Raw genomic sequence first — 26,485 nt, forward strand, 5'->3', positions numbered from 1 at the left:
TTATCTGCCCTTTCCGGCCCATGTCATGGGGGGGGTTACTGTACCCACTTGCTCGTGCCCAGGTTATTTTACCAGCACCAGCTTTTCCAACACACTCGCTAAGGATCTGTATGAATTCAGATGGTTTCACAGGGCCAATTCAGTGCTGCCCTCCCTGCCTGCTCTATGTTGTTTTTTGATGCCTTCTCCCTAGGAATGCTGTTATTATTTATGCTGAATTTCTTATAATTTAGTATTTCCATTCCTTTTATTGCAAGTAAATAATGCTTCTTCTCTCTGTGGAGCTTTCATCCAGCCATTCAAAACCGTCAGCCTTTCAGCTACAAGGTGTAGGATTTGTGATCTACATACACTGTTTGACTTTTAGACTTTCCCCCACAGCTCCCAGAACTACATTGTTGAACATGACCAGCATCATCCCATGTAAAAACGAGCCATGTTGGTGAAAAACAGATCCGTGCCAAGAACATTAAAAAATTTTTCTATGTAGTATTATGAAGAATAGAGGAGCCAGTTTTAAAATAATTTTCAGCAAATGCTGTGAATTATGTGAAACTTTTTCCCTGCTGAAATTGATTTTTTACTCTTACCAAAAAGTTGCCACATCTGAAATCAAGACTATTTTATTTTAGTTGCCAAAGAAAGATGTATACAGAGATGCACAAAGGTTATGGATCTCTCCATGGCTGATGGTGCCAAAGGGTTATCTCAGAGACTGCAACTGGAGATATCCAGGACTTCCTAGGTGGACAACTATGGATTTTTCTGCTGCCATCTTTCCATAGCAAGATCCTGTGTCTTACCCACATGGCTCACAACTGTGCATCAAATGTACGGAATACGTTAGAGGAAAATGTACGATTAAAACTTCCAGCAGAGCTCGATGAAGAAGCTTGCTCAATAACCTGAGGGCAGTGGTTTCAGTTTCCTTTGTCCATGTCCATGAAACATTTTTCATCCCCAAGCACAGCTGGAGGAGCTCTCTACTGCTGGAGCCACCTCGCAGCTCTCCCTCTAGGAGTGTTTCACTTGCTTGTAACTTTGGTAACCCTTAACTGTTTGGGCTGAGGTTTTCCATGGTAGTATCTGCTGAAAATAATTTTGAGACAGCTTCAACAATGACGACAACGGATCAAAAGCCTAGACCAGTGAAAAATGAGTAGTATAGCCAAGTCAAAATTTCTATATTGGCTTAGTGGAGAAGTTTTAATGCTTTCATTCATCAAGTGTCAAGTTTGGCAAATAAGTTGTTCACGTGCTTGGAATGTACATTTGCCATTCCTGTGAAACTCGTCAAGTTTGGCCAGTGCTTACAGCTTTGGAAAATATCACCTTGCAGATGCTCCACAGACCCTTTTTTTTTCAGTTTGGCAGCAAAATTGTCCAAATATTCCTTTCACACTGAGTATGCTCCAGAGCTTGGGTGAGGGATATAGCAGGAACATTGCAAAACACAGATGATGAAAGTAATTTTCATGTAAAATTAGCAGACTCACAGGAAACAAGGCCAAATATAGAACCACCTGTGTGCTTCAAAAATTGTGTAATTCTCATCTCTAACATCCGTTCCCCTAGGACTTCTCTTGCCTGTGGACTTCAGAATACTCTGAAGTTTGAGAAGATATAATAAGAATATGATTGTTCTTCCCCAAGTGATAGGATGTGCCACTGACTCCCAAGACTGATGCAGAACTGAGCGTCGGCTCAATATTCATACTTTCCATCAGTCCACACATAATTTTGCGCAAACTCAGATCATGTTCATATCATACCTGTAGCATATAAGAGATTTAGAAAAAAAATACTGATAAAAGTCATTTGTCCATGTGGAGAAGCCAGGGCAAATTGGGACGCTGCAGGAAGAACCTCTTTGTTAACCATCTGTTTACAACTACTCCAGACAGTATATTTTAAGGTTTTCAGAGACATTTTAATTTCCTTCAATAAAAGGCAATGCTGTAGCCATTCATTAGTGCAGGCAAACCCACATAATAATAACTAAACCCCATGATTCTTTATTTTGGCCTCAATATTCATAGGCCAAGATCACTTTGCTAAAATAATCAAGATCCCACCCCCCATTTTTTCCCCCAGACTAATCCTGTCAGGACCAATTTTGCTAGACAACACTGAAACAAATATCACCTAAGTTTTAATGGCTCCAGTGCATCCAGTCAAGAACTCAAGGGATCAGTAATGTAGACAGAAAGCGAAAAGGCAGGAAATTAATCATGGAGGCCAAAGCACAGCTTCTCACCAGGACACCTTCTGGAGTCTGTCAGTTGTTAATGCAGTTAACTTTAATTTAATTTGTATGTGCTACTAGCAGAGGACACTGGAATCCACAGTTGTGGGTCACATTTGCTACTTTACAACTAATAGTGATTTTTTTCTGCAGCTGAAAGAATTCCAAAGAAGAATGTCCTAAAATACTGCACGGTATCCCTGGACCCATCCTGGTCTTTTGGTTATTTGTTTACTTATAGGGAGCTATAAATAGTACAGGGAGTTTAAAATAGCACAGCATTTCAAGTCAAATGACATGGTTGCCCATGCCTGCGAAAGCATGCTGCTACAGAGACTTGGAAGTGATTTTATTGTTACAAATTGCATTTGTAAGCATTGTTAGTACATTAAAACTGAAACAACTACAGGTTTACTAGTATAAATGAATCTTAGGTCAAGATATAACTTTTACTAAGCTGCCTTGCTAGAAAGCATCATTGGTAATTGTTCTCTCCCTTGCATTTGCACTACTGCTTACCCATGTATATTTATGATAGCAAATACACCACACATACCAGTAGCTGTAACATTGAAACAGTTGTTAATAATAAGTGGTACTAAGATTTCCTCAGAAACCATTTTTTTCTATTGTAAAACTCTGGTTTTAATGCTTATAATCTTCAGCAAAATACAATCTTTTGGGCTGACCTTTTTTTATGCTGAAGGTTCCCTTTTATTGAATTTATGAGGTCAGTCAAAAGGATCAGCTGTGTCTTAGCACAAAACTGAACATGGAGTACACTTTTTGCTCATTTGAAAAAATTCCAGCAAAGGCTCTAATTCCTCTGATTTTGGTGACTGAGGCAATGTCAGAAATACATTTTGGTGAATCCCTCCCTCCCCTCAAGCTTGTGGAGGTACAAGTCCACGAGGAGACTCGGTAACAGACCTTCCTACAGCTTCACAGCTGAAAGCGTCCCAGCGCTGTGCTGCCCAGGCAGCCGACCACCACCTGTGGATGCAGCGAGCTGGGAGAGACGAGAAGGGAAGATGAGCTGAGCCGTTCCCGTGCTCTCTGTTAAGAGTCTATCCCGGGCTCCAGAGGAGGAAAGACATGAACTGAAGGGTAGAAGCAGCTGCCAGGGAGGAGAAAGAGATGCATTACCTCAGGAAAAACTCAGGGAAACTGAAGTGGGAACTCGGTGGTAGAAAGAGGTGGGTCTGGAGACTGAATAAAAACTGCTGCTGGCTGCAGAGGAATCTGGGGCCAAGTAAGGGGAGCTGGGGTCCCCGCTTAGCAACAAGAGTTAATAGTTCAGTGATAACAGCCTGCCACTGGCAGCTGAAAGCAAAGTGAGAGAGCTCCAGAAAACACTAAGGCTCTTCTAACTATCAGACAACAGACACTTTTTTTCCCATTTTGTACAAATGGCCAGAAACTGCCAACAGGTGCCTTGCACTGAGACGTGATCAGTGACCCTTCTCATGTAATTTCTGGGGTGAAAACACTCTGCCCAGGGAGTGGTGTAATTTATTTCCTGAGGGGTGTCCAGAGTCGAAGGTGCTGAGGGGTGGGATGGCCCAGCCCTGAGAGCCACCAGCTGCCCAGCTCCTGGGCTCTGCACCGCTGTACCCCTGTGCCGGCTGCTTGATGGACCTCTGCCCTGCTCCCACCTCCCACACCGCCTGCTACCACCCGAAATGTTCACACAGGGTATTCAACTCTAATTCACCGGAAAAAATCATTTTATCACTGAACAGAGAGCATGCAAGCCTTTATAACCCCCCACCACGACAGCACTCTGTCCCCTCCACTGATTTCAGCTGGGCTGGCTGCGGTCCCACGAAGAGGCAGCATGCAACCACCCACCTCAGAGCTGCCAACTGCTGTGGCTCGGCTGATACCAGAAGCAAGATTACCCTGGTGATTGCAATTCCCCAGGCTCCTTGGTAGAAGCTTTGGGTCTTACATATTTGAGACTTTTTGTGGGGTACCAATGTTAACTTACAGAACGAGGCAATGAGGTGTCATCTGCTGACTTGACCTGAAAAACAGTGCTGGTGGCAGATACAAAAGACCATTTGGAGAGATACACCTGCCCCTCAAAATTATTGTAATGCACAGGAATAGATGTGGGGTAAGTCCTTTCTCTCCTGTATGAAAGACCTATTTCAGATTAATACCCCCAAATACAACACTGCCTGCCTCCTTGCTCTCTTCTCACAAATTTCCACTTGTAAAATCTCATTTACTGGTTGGTATGCACAGATAAACAGGTACACATGTTCAAACCAAAGACATTGCACAGTAATGGGTAAACAGGACAAAGATGCTATTTTTTTTTTTGTATAATTTTTGCATTGATTCTAATTTTTTGCAAAACTCAAAACATTAGCGTTTTAAGTCAAGCCTTCTCTTAAACGCTGAATCAGGGCTCTTATTCTTACAATGAAGACATAATTGATTTCCGTTGCTTTTATGCATTTAGTCTGAAGTGGCTTATTCTTATGAGACTGCACAGTAAAGCGTGAAAAGATTTTATCTATTTCACAGAACAACTGTTTGTTTAAATCACATCTAGCTTACTTGGTATTTTAGCTAATATTCAGTAAACTTCTCCAATCATCAGAGAGATTACATACTAGCAATGAGACCATAAACATTTAAAAAATGCAGATGGCATCATTGATATAACCCCTATACCTCTCTTTATTCCAACATCCCTCCAACAGACAGGACCAATAAAAACTATTACATATTCCAAGCAGCTTTCAGAACGGGAGCTCTAGGGGATTTCAGCTGGTGACTGAGGGACATGCTGCACTTCGAAGAGATGTAAAGGGCCAGGTTTAGAGGGGGTTTTTCCTCTCTCTAGATACAGATAGCAATTACAAAATGCAGTGTGCTCATAAAAAAATCGAACCCAGACACTACATAGTTACAACATTTTTCGACAGTTGCAAAGTCTGCAAATTTCCAACCACTAATACTTCTCTCCCCTTTGGCTAAGGATAGTTAGAGACTGTCCAAGAAACACAACGCACATACCCAAATATAAGCTATCCACATAGACCATCTTTTATACTCTACCCTGTGTTTCAAAGAAGCTGTAGTATGATTGACAAGCTGCTGAATTTCACAACATGTTCACAAAATGAAAAAAGCACAATCCTTGAGGAGAGATATAATCTCACCTCATTAAATTCCTTTTTGAGACCACTCCATGGCCTGCTACTCACTGCTCCAGTGTGTTTAACTCAATAAACATCCCTTCACACACTTGAAAGATGGGGAAAAAATAAATTTTGAATGTTTTCCTTTTTCTCTGTTAAAAGTTATGAAATTAAAATAGCTTTATGTATGCTGCATGAACTGCCAAGAATATCCTTTAAAAGACAGATTTAAGCTTCAGTGTTGGTGCAGGTAAATGACCATGTGAAAACTAATGGAATGCTTTATGTTTCAACTTTTCCTTCCTAGTCTTTCTTGCTGTACTGCTAATAAATATTTTCCTCATCTTCCTTATATAAAACAAAGAGTAGAGGAATATTAGTATTTCAAGGAATATACCAATATATTTTTCCCCACTTTGGGAAATAATTATATGCACCTGGAATTTAACTGCAGCTTCACAAGCCGCAATCTTCCCAAAGTACATGGACTGTAGAGTCCTCTTGTTGCCGATTCCTACCGTGCTAATACAGGATGCCCCTTCCGCAGCCAGTGGCCATGGACTGTGGTGTTGGGTTTTGGGGTGGTTTTGGCTTTTGTTGCAAACACCTGTTTTGCCACAGCACTATAAAACAGTGCATGCTCAGCATACCTGGCTGGGACTGTCCTCGATTTCAGTATAACAAATCTGCCAACCCTTATAGCTGACCTGTGGAGAACATTCAAGGAACAACCACCCATTTGGTTTTACTCTCAACCAGACCCCCTGCAGTGGAGGCCATCAGCTGGCCTCATGTCTCCAACTCTACGGAACCAAGGGAGACAAAAGCTGAATTCAAAATGTTTCTTTAAGTAAGCTGCAAGTACAATCTTTTCCCTGTGTGAAAACTATCAATCATGTGAATCCCACTACGGTACTGGAAATTTATCCTTTCCCAGACTCTGCAGTGTATTCAGGAGTCAACACTGCCTACTGACTGAAGAGATGTTTAACCTTTACAGTACCACTGTGATGTGGAAATTGCAAAATTCCAAGGAAACCAAACTGTTCACTGATACTCTCCAGGCAGCTACTAAAACTGAGAAATGGTTCAAGTAAAGCAGCTTCTTAGGCTTTATTTTTTGATGTTTAGCTACTTTGTATTAAAAAAAAACCAACCAACCAAACAACCAAAGACAGAAAGTGGTAAATAGAGTTAAATCCTGCCTGGCAAGAGCATAAACTCAAAGTTCCAGTTCTCTCACATAAATTCACTTCCAGTGACAAGTGCAGCCAGCATCCTCAGTGGTTTGGGTTTGTTTTTCTTTTTAAAGGTGCAGGCTGGTACACAAACGCTTATAAATCCTACCTCATGTTTCAGAGAAGAAAGGCTCCAACTTCGCAGCCCTTCAACAACGTCTTGATTCAGCCAAGAGCTTAGTCTTTGAGCTACTGCAGAAGCAACCTTTCCCCCTTGACATTTGCCAATACACTCTGTAATGACACAGTGGTAAATGTGCCAAAAGTTGAAAACGCATTGTGTACAGCTCCAAGTATTACTAATCTTGGGAAACGTATGGAACGCAGCAGCAGTTGGTATCTGGGAGGAAAAAAAAAAAAATCCAGTGCAGCTTGTAAACTTATTGCTATTAAAAACATGCCCTCGTTTGGTGTCTTAAAATGTTCCTTTTAATTTGAAAATTTATATAGTTTGTCTGAGCTCAAATTTTTACCTATTTTGAACAGCATTAAGAAAATCTGTTCACATAGGTACACATGCATTTGTATAGTCATGTATCTACCATGAACATGGAAAACAAACTGTTCCTTCTCTCTCTCCCCCCATGCTGTGGCTTGATTTATTTGATGTTTCTAGACCACTAATCATGTACAGTGCTTTACAATTGGCCCTTTGTAGTCTTTCTCGATGTATGGTGCCCAAAACTGATACACACTGCGGAAGCCTTACTCCATCAAATGGACAAGGACTGCTTCACCTCTTCTGCAGGTTAGACTTCTCTTTGGACTCAGTTGAAAGCAATGTTTGCCTGCCAGCACAGGCTCACATTCAGCCTGTGTGCAGCACCAACCCACCCAACTGGCATGGTTACCAAACAGCTGCCGAGCTGCAGGATCCTACAGGAAACCCTGATGCAATGACTGTGGATGCTGAAGCAACATGAAGGAAAGGGACTGCAGAGAGACACTTGGCTCATGTGCTTTTACTACACTGCTGCTGGAGACTGAGCATTAGGCTAGATGAACTAGTCACCCAACCCATTAAAGCACTTTTAATGCTTTTACCATTTCTTCTATTTGTCAAGGTCATTAAGAATTGTAACCCTCGTCCTTCAACACATTTCCAGTTGACCCCTAGGTGATGTCATCAGCAAATTTAATATGGCTATTGCTTTCCATCACAGTCATGGATAAAAATAAGGAATGGTGCTGCATTAAAGCACAGACCTTCCCAAAACCTATCTTGATATATCATTCTGTCTTGATGGTAAAGCATTACAGCTACCCTTTGACTATTTTTTAATTATGATGCATTTCCTCAGCATATTCATGAAAACTTCATGTGCAACAGGGTCAAATGCTTTATGCTAAGAATGTGAATGTGACCGCTTTGTTTAATACTAAATATGCCAAAGAAAATGATGAAAAACTATCAAAGAACAAAGTTGGATACTTAGAGCACAAGCCAAACCACTGCCTTTACTGCACTGTATAAACCTTCCAAAATATTAGAAAGGCATCATCTCCATAAACAAAAAGAAGCAGAAAAAAATTTTAGAGGCGTGACTAAAATAAAGTGCTTCATTTGTAGCAATAAACCCATACAAAATGGGAAGGAACTCACAGCATTTACATACCAGCTCAAGGCTGTATGCATAATACATGTTTTCACTATTAGTGAAGAAGAAATTGGTTGACACCGTACTGCCTTTCTGCAGCTGACTATCAGATGGTTACTTACATCAGGTGCATATAGTAAACTGCAGAGAGTAGTTTCTAGCACAGAATTTCCTAAGGCCTTTTAAATCTTTATGCTTTACATATTAGTAATTGTGGGGTTTATTTCAGAAAGACCTCAGAGCTTACTTCAAATATATTGGTGCCAGTATTAATCCTTTTAGTAGCTGCAATAGATCTGAGGTCTAATTTGTAACACTTATGTCTGACATACACATGAACTACTTTTAAACAACTCACATTTGTATGAAAAGCAGTGAAGGACGACCACTCCTGACTAGTCCCAGAGACCATCACAGCCAGGTAAGTACAACAGTAGTAGGAGAGAGACAAGTAACAGGTCTACACTAAAATAAGCAGTATTTATAAAGATTTCCTTCTCCTCAGCCCCAGATGAAAATGTTATATGCTGTCCAATGTTTACAATTTGACAAATTATCAGGTCCATAATTCTTTGGAAAAGGGACAGGAAAGCATACATCATAAAAAAGATCCTGTGATGTGAAGATATTTAAGTTCTTCCACTTAACAATATTTTTTAAAAAGTCTATATCAAAGTCTTAGAAAATTGTGTGTCCCACAGGGCATGTTATTCTCCCATATACTGAACAACGGGAACTTTATTCCTGTTTTTATCTGCAAAATCCCTTCAGCCTGAAAATCTATCAAGAAGCTGCACTGAACAGGGACTGTACTCTTTGCCAGTATTTCCTGGTAGTAATGGATCCCACTCATGTTCTTCATAATTTTATCATGTCAGCATAGCACATTTCTTCCCACTGTGTAACCACCGTTAATATAGTTTCCACTGTACTACAGTAGAAATCTAAGAACATACGCTCTGAAAGCTGAAGGGGTAAGAAAGGCAGGAATGAGCCACTGGTGCCTGGACAGCCTTGGGTCTCGCACAGCACAGTTGCAATTGCCAAATTAAAAATCTTTATGTTTACAAACGTAGCTGAACAATTCATAAGGGATAAAAACAAAGGTCTTGTAGACTTACTTTGTGTCTTTACTGATCATTTACATTATGACTAATAAAACCCCAGATCTATGTGCTTTTCAAAATGGGAAGAATGAAATACTTTTGAAAGAATTAATGAGCCACTGCCTCTTCTAATTTCAGAACAATAATTTGGGGGGGGGGGGGGGGAGAGAGAGAAAAAAAAGAATCCCATTTCTTGATCATACCAGATTAGTCAAAAAAAGCCATCTATATTAGAGTTTGCACAAAATGAGAAGATGGCCTTTGCCCAGTTCCTGCAGGTGGTGTGCATGCATCAACAAACACTTGGAAATATTCAGCATTTACTATGCAAGCTGGGACAGTGCTGGTCAAAACCTATACTGGAGTCATGTGGGAAAGAAAGTCTAGACATCATAGATTAACTCACTTCATCTAAAATTATTTTGTCTACAATGAGTGTTTTAATGTTTGTTCAAGGCCCAGTGTATTTTTGCTGTATTGTGAATTATGTATATGGCAGTCTAACTCATGGGGGCTGTTCTTATTAATTATTACTACCGGATAAATTCAAACGACCAAACCCTTAGTTAAAAATAACTTTTAACTTCTTCCCCTTAAAATTATCATCTCTCGGGACCTAGTAGAAAAACTGAAAGCACCACTGATGCTGTTAACATCCCGCTTCAAACTTTGGTGGAGCTGGATATATATCCAATATCATATTATCACATTTTAAAGAACAATCATCATCTACAACCTTTCACCTTGGGTTAAAAGCTTAACCTAACCTAAGGTTAAAAATATAAAATAGCACCAGATACTACCTCTGCTGAGTCTTCCTCTGCTCCACCCAATAGGAAAACATCATTGTGATATTATTTAATTTCCCCCCCCACACACATCCTATTGCTGGGATGTCAGCGTCTTGGAAAATCAGCCTCAGCAAATGCAATGCAATGCAGCGAGAGGCTGGAAAGCACCTGATGTACTCAGTGTCTCCCACAAGCTTCCTCTACGACACACAAAATCTGAGTTACAGAGAGACTGTACGAGGTGTTAAATCACTCCTGTGATGTTTGTTGGGGAGAACACAAGTAAACAGGAGGGAAAAAAAGAGTATCTTGGAGACATCGGAGCTGGAGAAGTAGCAGATGGCTCTTTGGCTGCTCTTTTGGAAATATCTTGTAAACCGGACTGAAACAAGTCTTGATACACACAAATAGTGGACTTTGAATACTACACGGATAGGATCTGCCAGGGTTTCTAAAAGGGGAATGTTGACATATTGCCACAGAGCTATTTATAGTCACTTCCATCAAGCAGAGAAAAATCTGACCTACTCTTCTTTTCGGGTTTGACACATACATGACATCTAGTTTTTTGAATCAGAAATTATGATGAAAAAACATCATAAAAGCAACATGAAAAGCAAATAAGAACTTGAAAAAAAAAAGAAAGGGAAAAAAAAGAAAGAAAAAAAAAAAAGAGCCACAGCTGTGATAATGTCAGCAGTGAAGGTTAACCTCTAACTACAGCAGTCTGGTCAGCTTGCTCTTTTATTTGTTGAACCAGCATGCAAGGCTGGCATTCCATATCATCGTCGGTAATACTATACTGCTGGGATATGATTAGCTACTTAAGGGCATGTAATTTGTAGTGTGTAACTCCACTGACCAGAAAGAAGCAAATTCTAAACTTACCCCGATACACAAGGAGAAACAGGTCTTAAACAGCCAGCAAGCAAACTCACATGCTTCGTAACTGCAGCCCTTTTTGCAGCTGAAACCTGAGAAAAGCTGGGAGAAGCTGCCCATCACCATGAGCCAGGTCTTCTCTGGGAACACGGGGAAGAGCAGAAGGACACTACTAAACAAAGTCAAAGTTAATGCAAGCCCTTATTTAGCGTGACTTATATAAACATATTTCTTCAGATCCACCATAAAAAAAAGAATTTGCAAAAGCATTGCCCAAAGAATAAAACATATCTTTGGTGTATATTTTACGTTGATGAAGAGCGGTAGCAGAGGGAAGAACTGGCCTCCAAAACAAGCATTGTATTTAGATGCTGAGAGTAAGCACTGTGTAAATGTGTGCATACAAAGGCAAATCAGCCAGTTAGACTTCATAATGGGGGAAAAAGTAGCATTACCTCTGAAATATTGAATTCTTAGTTATTGATACCTTTACATAACCAGAGATCTAGACTAATTTGCCTAGGCATTAATTAAAGCAATGCTTGATTTCTATTGATCAAAGGCTACAAAGCATCTTGCTAGCTTCCACAGCATCTTCATTTTCCCAAATAAAAATTTTTACTACCTGAGAAATCAAGTCTAGTTTCCCTGAATGAGGTTTGCATCTTCACCATGTTCATTCTGGGAACATGCCCAACCTTTCAAAATAGTAAACAGTGTAGTTTATTCTTGCCAAAGCTAAGCAGACACGAACTTTTATATCACTAAAGGGAAAACAGTTCCATTCTGAACTACAAAGAGTCTGTTACATGATCCACTGAAATGAATGGAAATATTACTCATCACTTAATTTTTAAGCCAGATATAAAAAGCTGAATCTTAAGAACTGGCTTTTGTTTAGGAGAATGGGTGCTAGAAGCTAAGGAATATCTGACCTGCAGAAACTGGGAAAGATAACTGGCCCCTTCAGTTGTCCCTAAGTGCCAAACAAAGCTCAGATGCAGGAGATACCTAGGGCCATATATTTTCCCATTTCTCATCTTTCAGGGAAAAAAACCAACAACGAAACAAACTTTCTTTTCTTTGTTAGAGTAAAAAACACCGTAAAAATGGCATAAAACCAATCACGGATTTGCCTTTTGCTGAGCTCTGACGAAACTGATACCTGGATCTGAGTTTCACACCATCAACCTGACTCTAGTTTCTTTTTTCTAAAGTAATAATACTGTTTTAATGGATACTGCCTTAACTCTGAACACAGATTCACAACTTTCTGCAACAGCAGATCTCACAGGAACACAGTCAAGAGCAACAGCAGAAGTCTTGCAAGTTTTCACACTTTTCATGCTTACAATCTGAAAGACTGCCAAAGAAATGATGTGCATCATGACAAACCTAGTGGGTTTATAATTACTCACTCAAAAGGGTGAGTGATTTGTACTGGGTAAATGTTACACTGCTGGTTGCACAAAATACTTCATGACCAAAAAACAGTCAACTACAGCAATAAGTATGGGACGCAGAGCAAACACAACCTGAACTTTAGCACTAGACACTGCTAGGCTACACAGTTACTTTTTAACAAAAGGCCATGGAAAGGGAAAATTTTTTATTTCAGTTATAACTCCCTTACAATTCTAAACATTCTCTCTAAAAATAAAAATTTAAATCATTTTAACAGCACACACACACTTGCGTTGTTACATAGACCACTGCTGGTCCACGAGGCTCATTTTTGAGACCTACTAACACTTTCTGGAAAGAAAAGGCTTTTATGAAAGTAAATGCAGCCCAACCAGTTGAAGTCTTCTCATATCCAGAGGTTAGAAGAGGGAAAGGGTAACCATGGGTTCCTGTCGTGCATACACAGCCTGGCCCTGAGCACCAGGAGTGACTGCCACTGCTCCAGCTCTCGGTGGAGGACCTGGTCCTCACACAGGGACCTCTCCTCGGGACTACCAGGGTCACACCTCTTGCATTTGAAACAAGCATGACAGATGTGGTTTTAATTCCTACCTGGTAAAAACAAATCTTCTCGCATTTCTGCTCTGGCTTCTTCAGAGAAGCATCGTTTTTTCAACCACTCGGCTTCATATTCACTTGCGTGTTCATCGGGCCATGTAATAGAGATCTTCCAACATAAAACAAAAGATAATTTTAGTACAAAAAACTCCAAAAACCACCACCTAGAAAAAAAAACCCTTAGAAATTGCACAAATTTTAATATTTAGATCAATAATATCACAGTTAAGCTTTCCCCGGAGCATGATGGCAAACAAATGCAAACCCAACCTGAACATCATCCAAATTCTGACACCTTTTATAAATGGTTATTTTCACATGAACCCATGACCTAATTTGCTGTTTTGTGTGGGCTGCTTTCACAGTGGGAGCTGTGCTTAGCAGAAAGAGGAGAATCACAGAAGCTGGCACGTATTACCAGGCAGAGCACTTCACCACAACTCAGAAGAGAGCAAAAATATCTTCTAAAACACTGACAGCTTGTTAAAAAAGAAGAAGGACAAGACAGACAGGCAAAAAAGAAATGCTAGGAGAGAAATCCCTCTCCTACCTTTGAAGTCTTCCCTCTTTCATATAGATTTTAATAAGGTGCTTTTTTTAATTTCTGAAAAAAACATTGAAGGAAAGCTTATGGCTTTGCTTGTCATGAACTGAAAGAGCTCAGTGCAGCACACACCCTCAGCTGAATTCTCACGGCTGTTGAGTAGGTATCAATTCCCATTTCACATAATTCTGCTCGTTCACATGACATGGCCAGTATCAGTTTAGGATTAGTGCTGTGCTTTCATCAGTTCCTGAGTGTAAGTGGAAGCAGACAATCCCTCTACTATCATAATACATTTGCCTATTCAAAGCATGAATTTACAAGGCATTAATTTTGGTAACAATCAACTGGGGGGCCTGGAATTCCTCCAGGGACCATGAGCCAGGCTCCCACACGGGTCAGCCTCTGCAAACTCACCCTGCAGCGAGGCTGCCCCAGCTGCTACACGGTTAACTGCTGCATCTTCAACATGTTTAAAACGTCTTTAAGTGTACAAGGAAAGAAATGAGTTTGCATATCAAAAGGACCCATGTACTGTTTTCAATAAACCCTATAAAATCTAAATGATATATTAGGTTTTTATATGGCAGGAAAGATTGAAATCCATAGGTAGGGCAGCTCCTGTCCTCTCTTGTCCAATACCCTCCTCTTTTTCACGAACAAATGTTAATGTAGATAGGTAGATTCGGATACAGACACAGACACTAGGCCAACTCTGAATATTGGGTTCAACATTGGTTTGAGTGCTTGCTCTAAGATGCTCTTTTGCACATTGGAAATCAGCTAATAAACTGATATTTTTGTTATGGATTAAGGCCATCATCACTTTGCTGTTTGCTTTTCTGATTTTCAAGCCATTTACTTATAGAATAAAGAGGAAAAAGAAGCATAAGTGTAATTAAATGTGTGGGGAATGCCTATATTTTATTTTCAACATCTGGTCACGAAGAAACATACAGCAGAATTTTAAAAAGCACAATTATATTCTAAAAACCAAAGCCTGGGTTTCTGCGTAACATCTATAAAGTGAAGTTTCATATAAAGGTGGGAAGATCCCAGTTCCCCAAATTGTGATTATTTCTAAACGCTTTGCAAATACACAGTAGGGTTTGCAGATAAACAAATTGCGATTACAGTATAACCCAGGATTGCCTCTACTTTACAGATTAACAAGCTTTTCTAGACAAGTTTCACAAGAAGGAGAATGACGGTTAGCTTCAAATACCTTTTTTCTATCTGCCAGAGCGACTTCCTTCACCACGATGTTCACATCCAGGTCGTCGAAGACCAGCCTGCGCGCCCCGGCCGAGCGCAGGAAGCAGCGGGGACACTGGCAGTTGTCCCTCAGCCAGACGCAGGGGTAGCGGCTCTCGCTCCCGTCCTCCCACTCCACGCGGACGAAATGACCCATGTCCAGAGCTTCCACCTTCTGTATCCCAGGGCTCATGCTGAGCGGCCGGCTGGTACACAGCCCCAGAGCAGTGCCCCGCCAGCGATGCTGAGTGCTCCCAGAGAGCAGGCTCCTGCCCTTCTGCGCCGGCGGCAGGCAGCACGCCCTGCCTCCAGGGACTTTGGCCCTCAGCAGGGCGTTAGCCACAGCCTTCCACATTTCGGGTTCTTTAATGAAATTGTCGGAGGGAGAACGCCTTTGTGGAGTTCCTAAAACACCATGAGGAGCAGTTTATTGCTGAAGGAGTCAGTATAGCAAAAGACCATTTTAAGATGATTTTTCCCTTCCTTCCTGCTACCTAGACCTTTAGGGACATTCATTATTTGTTGCTTACATTTTTTGAGGCGCAGAGGGTGTACCCAGACCCATCTATTCAAAAATCCCTTAGTTTAGCAGGGCTTCAATTTGATTCATCATCTTGGTCGTCTTGTGTTCCTGCAGTCTGTTCAATATGTATTGAACAAATACTCTTTTAAAAAGACACCTCATGATGAGTTCCACAAATCAAAAGTAGGCGCTACTACCAACCACGTTCAAAAGCTAAAGCTTTAAAGTACACATACCTTAACTCCTGCTGTGGATACCATGAAAAAGAGAACACAGAATCCACCTCCCTGCAGGAAAAGCCTTGTAAACATGACTTTAGCTACAGCAACAGAGTTCTGCAAGAGCTCCTTTCTCCTTACACAGCCAGACTGCTTTCTATAGATAGGTTCTTTTATTTAAAGATAGCTGCATACTGTACTGCACAACGATGATGCATCCAAATCTTAAATTAGAAAAGAAGGTCTGGTCTAACGTTTTTCTTATTCTGAAAAAATACTTGGCCTCCCCCTGAATCACTAAGACATTACATGTATTTTTAATAGACCGTTTAACCATTCCAAATATTGCATATTTATTCAGTATCTTTTTCTGTTGGTTTTGTTCCTAAGGTCACAGGAAAAAACAGTGATGCCTTGCCAGGACCAGGGTCTACCCAGTTGTACTGGTTTCAGCATAGTTCTCTGCTCAAGGCAGTGGATTACCTGATGATAATAGGTCCAGATCCACAAATACACTGAAGCAACCAAAATATAGTTTAGATGGAATTAGGACAGTTAAGATGCAGGAGCGCAAGCCACAAAACCATTGCCTAATTGCTTAGGCCACTCAGAGGCTGTTGATGCTTGCCCTTCTGCATGCAGTTATCTGAACCCCTTAACTGCTAATGCTACCCATATCCAGCACGATGCAGACAGAATGGAGTATCCTCACATGTACTCCTTATCCAGTTTACCTGAGATTGCTGAACAGATAGCTGCACACCAGAAAACCTTGTGAGGCATGATAGAGTAAGCAAGATCAGAAAATGCCTGACAGCTGGACAAATCCAGCCTGAAGCATGGCACTCGTAACCACTTGAATTTAAGAACACCACTAGCGAGCATATGTGCAACATGAACGGTCGGTCAATTTATTTCACCTGTCTTTCAGTGTATAAGGCACTCAAGCACAGACCACTCTTCCCAGAATCAACTACCCAGCTCCTTTGGGGATACAGATGCTTTTCTCTGTTTGCTAATTATAAGTAGATACTCCTGTAGGTATCTGCTTAGGACAAGACCATGAGAACTAGAATATGTTTCTGAAGTTTAAGGCCACCAGGAAGCTCCTCTGGTTTACTACAGGGGATCAGGGAAAATTCTGAGAAATGGATATACCTAGGTAGTCCATTACAATGTTTGTCCGTAACGTATCTCATACATTCATTACATCTATCTAGCCAGTAGTTGACATACTGGTTTTGTACGCAATCTTCTCATCTTACTTAAGTGGCTTGCCAAATAATTTAAGTATTATCCATGTGCTTAGCATTTAACATAAGCAAAGGCTCTTTAACTTTAGCGTGGAGGTTATAACTACCTGGATATTGTATACGAACTTATTATGAACATTTTTCTTCAAAATGGCAAAACAAGGGACAGGAAAAAATATTTAACCCTTTACTTTCTGAATGTCTCTCAGGGAAGATTCATCACTAATTTAAAGCCCTATGTGAAGCTTGCCAGATTGAAAGGGCTTCTAGTGTCTCCTATTTTACCATTCAACTAAGAAATCTGAACTTGCTTGGAAGAGATTACTCATAGCACCGGTGGTAATAGAAAGCTGCATCAGATTTTTTTTTTAATGGCAGAAAACTGAGGTGTGTTTATTGTCTTCCTATCACATATGTCGCTTAACTGGTATTTGTTCACCTGGTAATGGATAACTCAGTCACACAAAATGCATGTCAAGCAGAATCTCTTCTAAATCCATGACAATAAGTTTCGTAAATGCTTTGGAACAAAAGGACAACCTAGAAAACCCAGATGCAACCAATCCTGCCAGACAATTTCTAGAAAAAAACAAACCAAACCAAACCAAAACCCCAAACAAAACAACTTCTGGGAGTTACATGTAATTTATGTTACAACGGGGAAGGTTGTAAGCCAAATGGGAACTTTCACCTTTGCAGGGATGTGAGAAGCTTGTACGGCAGGGTTCACCTTGCCTAACTTCAGACAGGTACCATAGTGACCTACACTGGAACATCATAGGCACCATCCCCAACACTCCTAACTAACAGGCACATCTGGATCACAGTTCAGCTGACCTTTTCAGAAACCTGCTTTAGGACGAGACGAACTGAACTCTTTCTTCTCTCCACTGACTACAAAAAGAGCCTCAGTGACTAGCTCCAACATGGATGTTAAACTGTCAGTGTTTACACTCAGCAAGACTAATTTTCATGGCATTAATTTTATGATTAACTGATGCTTTTGTTTACAGACAACCGTTGCTATGTACAAGTCACTAAACACCACACTGCTGGGAGAATCGTGGAAGGTGGCAGTCCTAAACTGTACTGCCACACAGAGAAAGCCTACACTGCTGTCAGTGGTACCCCTGTTTCACAGACTGCAGCTTTTGGTGTCATCAGTTAAACCTATTGTTAACCACAAAGTACTCTCTTGAAATACTGCCAGTCCTAATAGCCAGAATCTGAAAGAGCCACTGCATCCTGCAGAGAGAAGGGAGCATCTCCTTCACAGGCTGCAGCAGGACCCTTCGATATGTTCAGGATAAGAAACGATTCCACTGGACACTTTGCAATATTAACAAAGATCCTTATATGTGGCTTTTTTACTATGCAAATCTACTTTGTCTACTGTTACTCTGCCCCAAGACATATTCAGCTCTTTCATTTATGTCTATTTATTGAAGTCAATGAACTTATACCTGCATACCACCACTGTTAATTAGAAGAGAATCAGGCCCTCCAGCTCCAGTATTATTCAGTTTGCTGGTTATGCAAGAGGAAGCCGTGAAAATTACTATAGCAAAAAGATTTCCCTTGTGGGGAAGTTAAGCATTTACTATTTAAATACACCACAGTGTTTGCATTAAACTTCTGCTTCTGTCTTTGCTGTAAAGCAATTGTTTGGGTTAGCCACCTACTGAGAGAAATCTTGTAACAATAAAAAGGCTGTTTATTGTTTTCCTTGAGTTAGTCATATCATAGTGTCATTATTAAAATGAAAACCCAGATGACAATGGTTAAAAATATCTACTACAGCATGCCTTCTATATGTTTTTTTTCTTAGATACACAAATTAAATAGCTCTCCAAGTCTAGTGTTTGTCCCATACACACAGCATCATAGCAGAAACTTCTCCCTCCCGCAGGATTTTTTCCAATTTCCATCAGTGGGGTAGTAGAGTATTCTGGGTCAAGTTCTCCACAGAGGCCACCCAGCATGTCTTCACTGGACTACTCCAACAAGGCATTTCATACCAACTGGGGATTTCTCACTATCTACTATGGTGCTCAACCTTTCCAGCTGGGACCTGTGTGCCAGGTGAGTGTCAGGCACATCAAGCCCCCTCTTTCTCACCTGCACCATGTAAAACCTGGACAGCCAGATTAACCAGTTGCAGGTCGTGGATGCAGCAAACAGCTTCTGTGACCATCCCAGGGACCACCAGCCTCCAGCACTCCAAACCAGCAAGGGTAACCAACAGCTCCTGCTGGAATGACAAAGGCAGCCTGGTGCTGGCATTCCTCCTTCCTGATGCAATGGATGACAGAATGCATAGAGCTGGGATGGAATATTCCTCAAGTAGCACTAGCAAGCCCCTAGCTGCTACATGAAGAAGAAAGCCCTGTCTGATGGCTCTGCCCGTTTCCAGCATGCTGTAAGGAAAGGAAAGATGTCCCTGGACTGGGTGGATTTGTCTGGAAGCTGTGTGTTATTCCTGATTTCTAATTAAGTGATTTTTCTTTATATTGGACATGTATAGGATATTAAGGTGAGTCGCAGTGAAGAACTCGAACTCTTCCAGAGAATCCTGAAATTGCACGTTTAAAAGTACTGCACAGAAGCTCACTACTACCTTCCTACTTGATGATGAAAAAAACATTCTTCCCCCTTTACTAGTAAGTGTATCTATAAATGGTGTAAATGGGCAAAATGACCACTTCCATTCCTGATCATTTTCACAACTATAACTACTGCTTATACATCTTATACCGCTGTTTTCCCAAAACCTTTACGTTAGGACACAATACTAAATGCTAGAGAAATACAACTTTATGTCTCAAAACGCCCAGATTCCAAGACAGCTGAGCTGCTCTTAAAGAAAAACAAATTCAAGTGCCTGGTGTTGATGGTGCCAGGCCACTGCAGATAACATGTGTCCTGTTCTAGGAGTCTACTGAAGATGCTTAACGGAATCCATCACACAACATGGATTTTCTTATTGCGTTCAGGAGTTTTTCAATTCTTGACAGTTGTTCAGCGGTTTGCCTTGCTATTTCTGGTGGGTTGTTTTGTTCTGTTTTGTTTTGTTTTCATTTTTACATAAAAGTAGAATGGTAATCTCAAATTAAGAGGCTAAATTACCAGCAAGAGTTCCAGGAGTTTTTATCCCCCTGCTCCCTCAAAAATTTCAGGCAGACACTTATCCCTGTGCTGCTATTTTACACTTGAAATTTCATTCTGTACTAAACTACAAGCAGAACTCACTGGTTCACCTAAAGTTAGCATGCTCATAACCACAGTCAAATCAAAGAGCAACTGATAATGCAAAGCAGATTCTCTGCATCACAGCTCTTCACGTTTCTTGTCTCTGAACTGGATGCATGAACATGGAAGACACCATATGTAACTCTGCTCTCAGTTATCAGATCTCAGATTTGCATAGTTTAAAACAAATACTACCAATAGCTCCTATGAGTCACACCATCCCATCTGAACACTGTCCCAGGCTCAGGTTCATGGATTTTGTGTCAACGTTGTCATTATTCACTCATAACCCTCAGCAACATGAGGAAGGTCAGCCTGGATGCTGACAGATAATTATGATTTAAGGTGATCCCCATCACCTGTAAGCTATGCTTTCAGCCTTCCCCAGCTCTCCAGTTAAAAGATAGTGCTCACTATTCTCTCTATCAAAAATCTGTCTCCTTCAGTTTCCTCAAACCTCACCCCTTCAGACCTCATCCAGACTCCCCTGTTTGCTGTATGTTTGTCAGCTTCACCTGCACAGCTGCTTAAAAGTTAATTCTGGCTCATGGCACTTTAAGACAGCTGAGCTACTTTGAATAACATGTTCTCTTCACACAAGGTTAAGAAGCTGCAGAGAAATGAAAGGTATAATTAATGTATCATAACCAAGTCTCAGCCATGCCTTAAAACCAGTTTGCTGCATCAGAAGCTGGTCAATGTAACCAGCTCCACATAGGATGTAGCAGAATTTAACACAGATCCATAAAAACTGCAGGAGGAGCCTGCACTGGCCTCCCTTTGAACTGTTTTATAACTTCTAAGTATGGCCGAGTCAAAAATTAATGCAAACTTCAGAAAAAGAATAACCCTAAAGTAAATACAGTGTGTGTAGTGCCTTTACTTGCACGGCAGCATTACACCATCTTGTGTACAAGGACACCAAAAAGCCTCTGCAGGAAAACATCTGCCTGATGCTGTTCTCTCAGACTGCAGGCAAGTAGGTACCATAAAGGGAAGAAACCCCGCACGTTTATGTTACTTCTCGACTGCCTGGGACCGCGTACGAAGCCCCCGAAGAGACCCTGTCTGAAGGATTCCTGCAGGTAGTCCCGCGGCAGCCCCGCTCCAGCCGTCCATCTTCTAAATTAGCCTAATTAAACGACAAGGAAGCTCATTTACGCAGGCGGCTGCCGCCGAAGAGCCAGGCTGCGAGCGCCACACGAGGCGCTTTCCTCGGAGAAGCGCGAGGGACGCGGGGCCCGCGCTCCCGCGGCGGGGGCCGGGAGGGACGGTACGGCCGAGGGCGCTGCCGGCCACGGCGGCTCCGCGCCCGCCCTGCGCCCCCGCTGTCCCCCCCAGCACCGGCCCAGGGCCGCGGAGGCCGCGCTCCCGCCCCCGGCCCGGCCCGGGCCTCCCTCACCTACCTGCCCGCCCGCCGCCGCGGGGCGCCCGGTCACCCCGGCCCGGCCCAGCTCGGCCCGGCCCGGCCCCGGGGAGGCCCTCCCGCGGCGGGCAGCGCTGGGTAACGCCGCTGGCAGCGGCCCACCCCCGCGGGGTGTGTCCCAGGGAATTCGGCTCGGGGATCTCCTTCAGGCTTAAGCGGGGCCTTTCCTAAATTTAGTCCCCTGAAAACACCCGAGAGCACTGGGCTCGGCTGGCGCCTGCCTGCCGCCGCATGACCTCGCTTGCGCTTGACTGAGGGACGGGTTTAAAAAAGGCATTTGGCCTTGATTTGGAGATGAAGGGGTGGAAAAGAAGAAGGGCTGGAAAAAGCCATCGTTTCCCGTGGCTACTTCTCCCCACGTGTAACAAACACTTGCCAGCCCCTTCAGGCTCCCAGTTTTTGGTGGGGAGAGACATCAGGCAAAGAACCCTCCTCGGACCACGAGACCAAAGCAAGGAGCTGGGAAAAAATATACCAGAGTGTCTGGGCTCTCCCCGCTGGGTGTGATGAGCCACATGCCCTTACAACAGAAGAGAAAAAAAATGAAAGAAAGAAAACAAACTAACATTTTTACATGCCAGATGTAGCCTACGGTAAACATCACTGTACACAAAAGATGGCCTTTACATGCAAGATTTAGTGGAACTATGGCCAAACAGAGCCTGTGCTGTGGCATAAAACATCCCTGCTGTTTCAGATGGCACCACCCTTGTCTGTACCCTCCGGGTTAATGGTGCAGATTTGTATCAGAACTAGTGTGGCCAGCAGGACTAGGGAAGTGATCTTGCCCTTGTACTCAGCCCTGCTGAGGCCGCACCTCGAATACTGTGCTCGGTTTTGGGCCCCTCACTACAACAAAGACACTGAGGTGCTGGAGCATGTCCAGAGAAGAGCAACAAAGCTGGTGAAGTGTCTAAAGAACAAGTTTTAGGAGGAGCCACTGAGGCAACTGGGGTTGTTTAGTCTGGAGAAGAGGAGACTGAGGACTTCATTGCTCTCTACAACTACCCGAAAGGAGGTTGTGGCGAGGTGAGTGTTGATCTCTTCTCTCAAGTAGCAAGTGATAGGATGAGAGGAAAAAGCCTCAAGTTGCACCAGGGAAGGTTTAGATTGTATATTAGGAAAAATTTCTTCACTGAAAAGGTTATCAAGCACTGGAACAGGCTGCCCAGGGAAGTGGTGGAGTCACCATCCCTGGAGGTATCTAAAAAACGTGCAGACGTGGTGCTTAGGGACATGGTTTAGTGGTGGGCTTGGCAGTGTTACGTTAACAGTTGGACTCGATGATCTTAAAGGTCTTTTCCAACCTAAATGATTCTATGAGATGATTTTACTGTCAGGCAAATTTTGTGAGCAGTAAGCTTCAGGCAGATGAACTTCTTGGGTATAAATTTAAAACCAGCATTAACATACCCTCATTATTTAGTGCCCAATACCTTCTGGCTGGCAAATATGTTAATGCTGCATTTATTTGAACAGTGTGTCTCATGGTAGAAGGAAGGGAAGTTCTAACAGACAGAAATATGGCTGGTGTAGTTGAAGGCAATGGTGGGACATAGCACCTACCAGTTTTCGGCTGGACTGGCCCATGTTGGTCTTCAAGTTTTCAGCTTGTACCGGACCAGAATCCCCACCTTCTTCACTATGCATAAGCTGGTGGCATGACTGACATGAAAGAGAAGAGCTGAACTAAAAAGGAAGAGGAAAACCTTTATTTTCCTCCCGATGGGAAGATTTTTCCCAGCTGTGCAAGAGGCACCTGCTCCACTGGACACTCGGTGTCCAGGCTGTGGTGCACAAAGTACCCAGAAAAGTCCCGGTGCCTCAGTATATAACCAATAAAGGGAAAACCTTCAACATAAATGTTGCCTAAGCAGCACTTTTCACAGACAGTAAAGCATTCACAAAGATGAAAAGTTGGCTAGTTGGATGGAAACAAGCACATGCAGAAGTGAAAATATTCAATGACTGTTTAGAGACTGTCTAAGTATTTTGGCAGTTAAAAAGGGCTAAGACTGGTTCTGCGACTTATAGGAAATTAAATATTTTTGTTGGTAGTTATCATTCAACATCTTCAATAAAAAACAATCTTCACATGCCAAAGCAGTGCTGTAATGCATGGAGTTGGATGCATTACTTTCTTTTAAAGGAAAGAGTGGTAGGAATTAGTTGCTTTCAAATTAGGTCCCAAAATAATTTTCCACCTTTCTTTCCCATTCTTGCCTTGTTTTGGTTTTTTTTTTTGGTTTTTTTTTTTTTTCATTTTCTCTATGGAATACACATATTCTTGATTGTCATGGCTGTCTTCCTAGTTTTTTTATTTTTCAAAAGTAACTAATGTATACCTCCCTCCCACCTTATTTGAAACTGGGAACTTGGAAATTCTAAATTATTTTCAAGGTTTGATAGATTGGATGTCTGGCAGATAATTGGGTTCCTTTTATATCTACTGTTTACAAATTGCTTTATTTATTTATTCCAGAGTTTTAATTACTCTTCACTACAAAAAACCCAAACAAATAATTCTGTACCTGCAGATATTTTATAAAGAGTACATAACTTATTCCTTGTGTCAATCGCTAATCTCAGGTGGTAGCTCTTAAGAAATGTCAGTGTGAACATTGTGCCTATGCTGAATGTAGATTGTTGCTTGAGAAGCCACAGGTTTTAATTTTCTGACTCTTACGCTGTTGGCTTTGCAACCTATTACATTAACAATAGGTTTCTCAAGTATTTTCTCTTCTTTGTTCTCTTTTAGAACCAGGGCATACCTTATTAAATTCATACTGGCTGAAACAAAACATTTTATATTGTATATATTTATAATTAATTTTTTAGTTTTACTAATCAAAGGGAGAATCAAGTGAATCAATTTGTTTCAAGTTTGGAGAAACAAACCAAGTAAGTTGCATCTAAATAATATATTTAGAGCTTTTTAGTGAGTGAAATCTGTTATTAACATTAACTAAGTATATAAGCATACATATAAAACCCCATCAGGCTGAAATAAGAAGAACAAGAAGAAATTTTGTTTAGACCTTAGGAAGAAAAGCTGTACGTAGACCAAGAATGGAGATTTTTTTTCAAGCCAAAAGGGGAACATTGAAGTATTATGAGCATAATAAGGAGGGTGTGAGAATTGAAATGGTCATAAGTCTCATTCGGTAACTGGAGGTGTTTGCAAGACCGGGTCTCTATTTTTATAAGGAGTGTTACATAATACACAAGTGGAAAAGTATCCTATCCAAGTGGAAATAAAAACAAACTGCCTTCAAGATGACATAACTCAGCAAAATATGAATCATTAGTGTTGTTCTTGTATTTGCTGAGTATCTATAAAAGAAAGAATTTTAGAAGAGGTATGTCAGAAGTGCTGTATAATGAAAATCTGGACCTTATTTATTTTACAGTACATTTATGTGCCTTTTTACTGTCACAACATCATTTTGCTGAATCCTGTAGTGCAAGATCAGTTCACTGATTCCTGTTGGGCTTTCCTCTGTCGCTATCATTCATACAGGGAAGTACAATACCATGGGGGCTACGCCGTAGGTTTCTGTGTGACTACTAGTCTACGCAGTAAGTTACTGCCAAATAAATTGAAGGTTGACAGCAATTAGGAAGTAAAGGGCATGGCAAAATTTAAACTCACAGGCTAACATGCAAAGAGCATGAGAAGCAGAACATGCTTAGGAATCAAACTCTGATGTTCATCCAATAAATTGGTTACCCTGACATGACAGTAAAAGGCTATGAACTAGACCAGCATTCCCAGTGCAGTCAGACATACCAACAATAATGGTCTTTTCCTGGTCCTGTGAGCTTCAGATCTGCACACGTGCTGTAAGCAGCATCTCAGAGCAGGCCTGAGACGTCTGCACAGCAGGGCAGACTGAAATGTAGCTTAGAAATGTAGAGGAATTAATATTAAATTCGGTAAGACTATGCAAGCAAATAAATACCATGCACCCTGCATATGGTTGTAGAACCAGACACAATAGAAAGGTGATTAGGATAGAAGCTATAAATCAATATATATGTAGCACAGGGGAATGCCTGGCTTTTTGGAAACCCTAATTGCCGCAGAAATGTAAATCTTAGAAACAAAAGCTTGGCCTGGTTGCAAATTAGCTTCTAGGGTAAATGAGCACAGAGTGAACTTCAGTTCATTCTTGATGCACACAGTCAGATTTATTCCTCTGCACTCAAATCAGGAAAAAAACCCTGGGCGTGGTTGTCGTGATCCAGTGTTGGGGGAGGTAAAGTGGTTTACCTCTTGTTCATTCACTCAATATTTTCTAGGGTCGCTCTTCTGAAATTAGAGGATATGCAAGATATTATTTAAAATTACAAACCTAATAGCATCCTGACTTGTGCGCTGACCCCGTATGAGGTAGCTTGTGTTTTGTTGTGCCTCTGTTAGAATCCAGAGTTAATAAGTACATTACTTTGTAAGAAAGCATCAAAACATAAAAATAATTTGCAAGATATTTAAGATATGCACTCGTATTACTCTGAATTTTAATACAAATCTCAGTTAAATCATATTAAATTAGAAACAAATTCATATTCATAAAAAAAGGTCAAAGCCTGCTATTAAGAAACGTTAACTGCTTTTGATTAACCAAAGAGCTGTCAAGACACAAAGTGTAATGGAAAGAATTCTTTATCATTAACCAGGTAAAGGCATAGCAAGCTCTCAGATAAATTTAAGTAAAATAGCTGAGAACCTAAGACCAAAGGCCCGCTGAACTAATTATCTTGGACCTAGCACTAAACTGAAAATCTTGGTCACGTTATTTTTGAGAAGATAAGTACACAGAAAAAAGCATCTTGCAGTTTGGACGGTCTGTCTATAGTAAAGTCTCTATTATTTACACTAAAACTAATTTATGTTAGTGACTCCTGTTGCAGTGAAATGTTTGCAGCATGGAAAAAGTATGGAAAATACGATCAAGTACATAGCTTTTTTGGTCATCCT

The 26,485-nt window shown here is 41.3% G+C and overlaps 1 protein-coding gene across 3 annotated transcripts in view; it reads right to left on the reverse strand.

Annotated features, from left to right (window-relative positions):
- Positions 1 to 26,485, reverse strand: part of BBOX1 (gamma-butyrobetaine hydroxylase 1) — a 49,517-nt gene that overhangs the window by 21,329 nt on the left and 1,703 nt on the right. The window contains exons 1-3 of one of the 3 annotated variants that reach the window (XM_074884726.1): positions 21,485 to 21,680; positions 14,807 to 15,240; positions 13,032 to 13,146 (exon numbers count right to left, since the gene is read on the reverse strand). In XM_074884726.1, coding sequence (XP_074740827.1) covers positions 13,032 to 13,146; positions 14,807 to 15,190 — 499 coding nt within the window. In that variant the 5' untranslated portion in view covers positions 15,191 to 15,240; positions 21,485 to 21,680. Of the gene's footprint in view, positions 1 to 13,031; positions 13,147 to 14,806; positions 15,241 to 21,480; positions 21,681 to 26,485 lie in introns of those variants that run through there. The other 2 variants (XM_074884729.1, XM_074884727.1) reach the window with 2 other exon arrangements.

Source organism: Strix uralensis, chromosome 15 (assembly GCF_047716275.1).
Source record: "Strix uralensis isolate ZFMK-TIS-50842 chromosome 15, bStrUra1, whole genome shotgun sequence".
Taxonomy (NCBI): Eukaryota; Metazoa; Chordata; class Aves; order Strigiformes; family Strigidae; genus Strix; species Strix uralensis.